The 7,406-nt window shown below is 39.1% G+C and overlaps 1 protein-coding gene across 2 annotated transcripts; it reads right to left on the bottom strand.

The window, feature by feature from the left end:
* Positions 1 to 411: 411 nt before the first annotated feature.
* Positions 412 to 7,014, bottom strand: LOC141544569 (uncharacterized). Of its 2 annotated transcripts, none has more exons than XM_074270920.1 (2): positions 6,033 to 7,014; positions 412 to 5,859 (listed from the first exon to the last, which is right to left on the bottom strand). In XM_074270920.1, exon 2 carries the CDS (start codon positions 2,440 to 2,442, stop codon positions 895 to 897), a length of 1,548 nt encoding a protein of 515 aa, XP_074127021.1. In that variant the 5' UTR covers positions 2,443 to 5,859; positions 6,033 to 7,014; the 3' UTR covers positions 412 to 894. The 2 variants fall into 2 exon arrangements, with proteins under 2 accessions (XP_074127021.1, XP_074127022.1); XM_074270921.1 differs by having other exon boundaries at positions 412 to 3,631; positions 6,785 to 6,989.
* Between the last annotated feature and the right edge of the window lie 392 nt (positions 7,015 to 7,406).

Raw genomic sequence — 7,406 nt, 5'->3', positions numbered from 1 at the left:
AGAACAAACTATCAACCAACTCCCTAAGAAAAAATCCCCAGGACCAGATGGATTTACATGTGAATTTTACCAAACATTTAAAGAACAATTAGCCCCAATGTTATATAAACTATTTGAAAAAATAGGGATTAAAGGAGTCCAATCAAATTCCTTTTATGACACACACATGGTACTGATACCTAAACCAGGTAGATTGAAAACTGAGAAAGAAAACTATAGACCAATTTCCTTAATGAATATTGATGTTAAAATCTTAAATAAGATATTAGCAAATTGTTGTGGGTCTGCTTTCCTGCAGCTTCACTGGAAACTGAAAGTTTCTTACTGCACGCCTCACGCTATCACCAGCCTTCGGACGTCTCCGGCCCCGCTCCGGAGACAGGAGCGGGGAATAAGCAAACAGAGAGCCAACATGTAGCAGGTCTTTATTGTCTGCACCCAAAATGTCTCTCCGAGCTGCCGCTGGCTATTCCTCTTATAGAGGTTGTCGGACCCTCCCTGAAACCTCCCATCGTGGGCGGGGCCAGCTCCCTTATCAATGCCTAGCTGGGTTTCTCCTTTTATGGCCAGATGACTCATAGCTCTACGCATCCACTGACATGTAGCTCTATTAATCAACTCAGAGCAACATTCTGGAGTTGACTGACATTAGGGCGGCTCCCTTCCACACAGAGAAGATCGGTTCTAGGCCCTTTACAATTCCCCCTTTTTGTTTAATAAGAGGGCGGTTAAGCAGCCATCACAACTTGGAAGGACATAAATGGGGGTAGAGCATCAGGAATATCAATTATGAAAAATATCAAAATAGAAAATATCCAGAGCACCAGAAATGGAAATACAAATAGATAATATCGAAATACATATACAACATTAGGCTCATTGATCAGGGGTTGATTACAAATCTCCTTTGGCATTTAAGACATTAGATGCCTTCAGTTCTGTCAGAGACAGACATAGTGCAAAAAGTATGGCTCGAATTATCAAAGGCAAAAAACACAACATTAACAGTACAAGGACTAGGGCAACACACCCAAGAATTAACCAATGAATTACATTGTGATAGTCAAGCCCATTCAACCATGCCATCAAAGAGGAGGTCGATTCCTCCCATTGCTTATTGAAATCAATTGTCACATTCTCCAATCCATTTATAATTTTGTCAAGGGCCATTAATTCATTTTGTAAAGACGTTTGCATAGAAGCATTACGTAAAAGACGTTCAAGATATGCATAATCAGAGCAATTATATAACACAGGTAATATACAAGAGGCACGATATAAAAAGCTACAAGTAAGTTTCACATATCGGGACAACAAAGCTTGTTGTTTCACTAACTCCAAGGAAACATATTGCAGTTGAGTTATTTGAGAAATCAGCATAGAGTCTATGGCCTCCTGGTGTCTCCAGGCCAAGTCATTTTCAGTCATGTACTTCTGCAGCTTCTCTGCCACAATAGTTAATTGTGTATTCAGTTCTCTTATCTGGAATTCCTCTGAGATACTCAGAGCCAAGGCCGCCAGTAATAAAAACATACTGCCACCTTCCCGTTTTCCTCTATGGTGCAGATTTTTCAACAGTCCTTGAAGAACCCCTTCTGCTTTGGTTATCTTATAGTTTGAGTTCAAACATATCAGGAACAATGCATTACCCAGAGTCCACAATTGTCCTTCAAAGCTATAACACAATGTACTATTTGGAAAAACTCCCCGTCTACAAGTGGAATTCTTATTGCCAAAAACCCGATGCCATTGGGTAAAAGTCAACTCCCTGTCCTGATTATTAGATATATATAACTGCATTTTTATCCTATTTGTAACTAATCCCACTTTCCACAGATGTGGCTGCAGGACATGATTAGAATAGAATACAGGAGCAATTAGTTGAGAGTGAGAATCGGCATTCCGATCCCAAAACGTCAAGTTCACAGTGCCATCTTGCAAAGATATGCTTTTCCTCATTAGTCCTGTACTGCATTCCCTTAATTGTCCAAAAACTACACCCAACTTTGAGTCTATACAACTCGGCAAATCAGTACGTCGCTGTCTCACAGCATTCATTGTATTTTTCCCATGTATTTCCTTCATCTGCACCATCATACTGGTACTTATATTATTTAACTCATCATTACTGTGTAGCAGATGACTTCTATTCAGCCTTTTCATGGTTGCATACCAATCATTCCCTTGTCCCTCAAGAACTATGCACAGTGGCAAGTGGGTTGTCATAAAAGTTAGGCTGTCTTTACTTTGTTTAAACATTTGAGGTTGTCGCTCTGGGTACCCTGGGTGAATGTGTGAGCCTACCAAGAATGAGCCATTACCAGTCAATTTTAAAGGGATACTTTCATGAACCCATGTCATCATTTGTAATTTGGGAAGATTAGGAGTTATAGCCCAATGAGTTGGTGCCTTAGCCGCGTGTAGAGTATACATTGGAATCATACCCTTGCCATCTTGTTTCTTACCCTCAGAAGGAGGGCGTGGGGTGATAGGGGGACTCTTCAATAAAAATATAACCCCGCTGTTAAAGGCTAAGGTCTTTTCCCCAATTTCATTGGTGATAATCGCGTCATAGCAGGATGCCCTCTAGGTATCATTGACTCGCTCAACTGACGCTATCAAACATAATAAAAAGGCTGCACCATCAAATGACTGAACTCTACCTTTAAAAGGGAAGCAAGTCTGAATCTGATTAACCCTAGAGTGTTTAAAGCAGGTAGTATTTTTCCCTAGTAAACTTCCAAACCTTTCTCCAAAATCCTTCTTCCAAACTCTATGCAGCAGCACCAGCAGTTCGGTAGGATGTTCATGTAGAGGACCATTAATTATAACTGAAATATTCGTAATTGCTAGTGTCAGACCTATCTTCCATAGGTGATTCTGAATATGCCCTTCCACTATGGGTGTTGGTGCAACCAGTACCGGTGCCTCATCTGTCTCCCCATTCCAAAAGCTGATATTAACTTCTGGCAAAAAGGGCCCTTTACGAAACACGCCCGTGGAACAACTGATCAAAGGTGAAAATAAAGGCGAGTTCATAACCGGGGTACAAGGGGGAAGGGGACTTTCAACTTTATCTTCTATCTCATGTTCCACGTGGGGAACAACCAACATCTCAACTATCATCTCGCTAGTCAAGTCATTTAGGTCGCTCGTTTTGTGGGATGATTGCTTAATTCTAAAAGGTTCCAGCATAATGCATGAACTTATCTTTAAGTTATATGTCAGGCATAAAGGGACATCCCGAGTAATGAAAGTGAGCTTCTTAAAATGTTCCTTCCATAGTTTTGATTCTTTGTACGCCCCCATCCCTTCCAAAAAGGAAACATTTCCTAACGTGGCTAATGGTATAGGCTGATGACGCCAAGTGACCATTTGAAAACTAGACAAATCTGCAATCATATTTCTCTCCTCACTCTTCACCCCTCCTATCAGGCTACTTAATCCTAACAACATGCATGCAATTTGATTCATTTGCATTTGAGTTTCTCGTCTTCCTTCTCTTCTCTTTGCTCGTTGGGTTCGGTTTTTTCCATTTCTCCTCCTTTCTCCTCTGCCCCGATGGATTCATCTTCTTTTTCTCGTACCAACCTGGTCCTTCTGATCGGGATCCATCTTTTCTCCTTTTCCCCTGTTGAGACACAAACAAATCCTTTGCCTCTCACAATAACTTTGTAAGGGCCTTTCCAAACGTTATTCTCATCTTTATACATTATCTTTTCCAATCTTAATTCTTTGGAATCATTTTCCGATTTTTCTGTCATTTATTTTCTTTCTGGTTTATTACCCATGGTATTTTCAACTAAAGCCTTCATGGCTGGGGTTAATCCCTCATCGTCAAATTTCAAAAAATTGATAGTGAAGAGAGCTTTATCAATATCTTGTTGAGTTATTTTCTTGCATCCCATTCCCCCTTTTTGTTTAATGAGCATAGTTTTTAAGGTTCTGTTCATTCTAGTTAATTTTCTTATCATGTCTATAGACAAAGAAGGATTTTTGCCAAAAATTTATATAAGGGTTTGGCACATACATCTGTGCAGGTGCGGGGTACGGAAGGGCTTCACTAGTTGACTCGTTCTGTATCGTCTGTATCTTGACAGTTCTTTATTAATTGTCTATGCCCAGGGAGGGAGCCACTCTTCTCTGGAGCACAAACATCTCTAGGAATGGCTAGTTCCTAGCATCTAGTGTCAAAAATATACAGAGTTCATGGAACGGTCAAGTTCCCATAATTTGGAAGCTGAGGCCTGTTAGATTTGAGTGAGCTTATAATGCTAATATGAAATTTTAAATTTCTTAATTATTTGGCCTTAAGATCACGAAAATAATAAGAGGACTGAGCTAGTGGGGTGAAATTAGAGTAAATTAATTTCATTTTCCAATACATATGACAATTACACATACATAATTACAAAAAGAACAATAATAATAATATGGGTATGGCTAAACTATTAAAATAAATGGTAGCGCTACCTGATCTAAATAAGAAATCATACCAATGGTGGTTAGTATCCGATGTTACTAAATGAGAGGCCTCGATAAGTTGTCCTGCAGCTATAAGAGTCTGTATTTGATGTTCATTTAATGCGCACTGATAAGACTCTAATAGTTTCTTCATAACTTAAGATCTGTTCAGGATATCCATATATATGAAGTAAAGCAAAGTAATCAGGTAAGACAAAAGGTAATACATGAAATTAACACATAACAGTCCATATCTTAACTTGACAATACACAATAGTTCCAGTACACCAAAAAAAAAAGTACACATAGCATTTTCAGGTCATTGTTTTTCCATGCTTCTGGTAAATTAAACATATAATCCCACATTGCAACAATCTCTGAGCATTTTCCTTTTATATCTAGGTATACATATTTTGTAAAGAGCATTTGGTCCACTTAAATAATTTACTAATATTTCCAGTAAAACCCAAACTAGTAATAATACTATCATCAAAAATCTGTAGAAATTGGCCTTGATATTATAATGTATTTTGGTGGAGTAGAATCGTCGTGGGCAACTATTTGAGCATTTACAGTCAAAGCCTGAGAAACAGCTTGTCCAGCACTGCGCAGTCTGCTGGCCAAGATCTCAAGGTCTATTGAATTAACTATACCGAAACCAGTTCCAGCACCACCAAATAAAGTGTCATACCAGGTTCTTTTCTTTCTAACACAATTCATCAGAGGAGGAAAAGTTACATTATTGGTACAAGTTTTAGGAACTCTTATGATTGATGGAGGATGTTTTGTAGGAGGGGGAGGTGTCAGTAATAGATATTTTATCTAATAGTGAGGTTTCAATACCACTATCAAGATTTTACATGCACAGTTTATCAGTTGCTTTTCAATGTTTGTCTCAGCTTGTTCTCTGCATTCAGTTGGGAAGTCCACACCCTCAGAGCCCACTCTCTTTCCTATGTAGCACTGCTGTATCTGGATCTGGAACAGTCCTTTCCAGCTCAGGGTCAGCTTGTCCTCCTTCCATGTCCTAACCAGGACCCCGTCTCCAAGCTAGAACTCATGCACTGTTGAAACCCTAAGGGAGGAGTCTGAGCAATAAGCCTGTTTAGTTGTAAAGTTTTCAGATGTTAAAGTAAAGACATAACATATTTCCTTAAAAACAAATCCTTGGTTTCAAATATTGGATATAAGGAAGAATTTTGAATCCCTTTAAATCAGTTTGCTTTCTTCAACCAGAAACAGCTGCAGCTTCCTATTGCTGCTCTACCCCTGCAAAAATACATTCCATCTCACAGTCACCTCTCCGTGACTACCTTTTCCAACAAGTTCCTTCTTTTCCCCACTGATTTCTTCTTGAAATCATTTGCTCCCACTAATAAATCCTTCTTAAATCACCTTTATTCTCCTGTCCCATCTCTCTGTTTCTCTCTTCCCAATGCCTACTTACTCAAACTTTCTCTGACATACTTTAAACACTTCCAAACCAATAACTCTTCTGACTAGATGCTTCATTTAAACTATTATTTAATTTTGCAAATCAATCTCTCTTGGCCCTTTTCTTTAATCACCTTTTTTTTTAAACTTTAAACTTCAAGATTCATAACCCATAATGATAACAAATTACCCAATGTTTCAGAAGCAAACCAAATAGTTTTTTGTTTTTTTGTTTTTTTGTTTTTTTGTTTTTTTTTTCTTCTGCCTGAGTGCTTCAAGGCCACTAGTAAGAAGCTTCCCAGGCGGTATTAAGCAGATAAGATTGTAATGCCGTTACTCCCCTTTAGCAGGCTTTGAAAATCTGCTTTTCAGAGAAAACTTTCCCACCAGTTTAAAATAGTCAAGTTTTTTTTTGTTTGTTTGTTTTACTTACAAATTGGTACAACAGGTTAAAAAGTTTAAAATCACAAAATTTTTAAGACCAATACATTTTGAACCACTCTGAAAGAATTACTATTCTGAATGAATTTCAATTTCCACAATTCAGCCTGTTATTTTTCTAAGCCTGTAACACAGAGGCTGAATTCTTATCTCTTATGAGCTTGCTAACTTTTAACACAGAACAAAAAATTCAAAGCAGACAAACATACACAGACAGACACAGAGCTCTACTTTTTCTATCCAGGCTCTGCAGGCTTTTAAGTTAAGATCCACTCCATTCTTTTTACAGAGTTTATATAGCTATGAAGCATATACTCCTGAATCTGTTGGCTCGATATGGGCTTTAACTATTTTTTGTCCCATGCCTCATCTAACTGCGTCTAAGCAGTCAGGCTGTTTGCTTCTTCTTGATTCTAAAAATCAAGGAGCGCGTCTTTCTACTTACCTTTCCTTGTTCCAGCGAATACACTGCCCAGGTCCCTGTTCAAGGTGCCACTTGTTGTGGGTCTGCTTTCCTGCAGCTTCACTGGAAACTGAAAGTTTCTTACTGCACGCCTCACGCTATCACCAGCCTTCGGACGTCTGCGGCCCCGCTCCGGAGACAGGAGCGGGGAATAAGCAAACAGAGAGCCAACATGTAGCAGAACTGGTCTTTATTGTCTGCACCCAAAATGTCTCTCCGAGTTGCCGCTGGCTATTCCTCTTATAGAGGTTGTCGGACCCTCCCTGAAACCTCCCATCGTGGGGGGGGCCAGCTCCCTTATCAATGCCTAGTCGGGTTTCTCCTTTTATGGCCAGATGACTCATAGCTCTACCCATCCACTGACATGTAGCTCTATTAATCAACTGGGAGCAACATTCTGGAGTTGACTGACATTAGGGTGGCTCCCTTCCACACAGAGAAGATCGGTTCTAGGCCCTTTACAGCAAATAGAATTCAGAAAATCATCCCCAGGATAATACACTATGATCAAGTAGGATTTATAACAGGAATGCAGGGCTGGTTTAATATTAGGAAAACTATTAGTATAATTGACCATATTAATAATCAAATTGACAAAAAACAT

The sequence above is a fragment of the Sminthopsis crassicaudata genome, chromosome 5 (genome assembly GCF_048593235.1).
Source record: "Sminthopsis crassicaudata isolate SCR6 chromosome 5, ASM4859323v1, whole genome shotgun sequence".
Classification (NCBI taxonomy): Eukaryota; Metazoa; Chordata; class Mammalia; order Dasyuromorphia; family Dasyuridae; genus Sminthopsis; species Sminthopsis crassicaudata.
Note: the sequence above shows the minus strand (reverse complement) of the source record. Positions and strands in the feature narration are given on the sequence as shown.

Excerpts from the sequence above, each read along its gene's own strand:
- LOC141544569 (XM_074270920.1), bottom strand. The coding sequence starts at position 2,442 with ATGATTCCAATGTATACTCTACACGCGGCTAAGGCACCAACTCATTGG.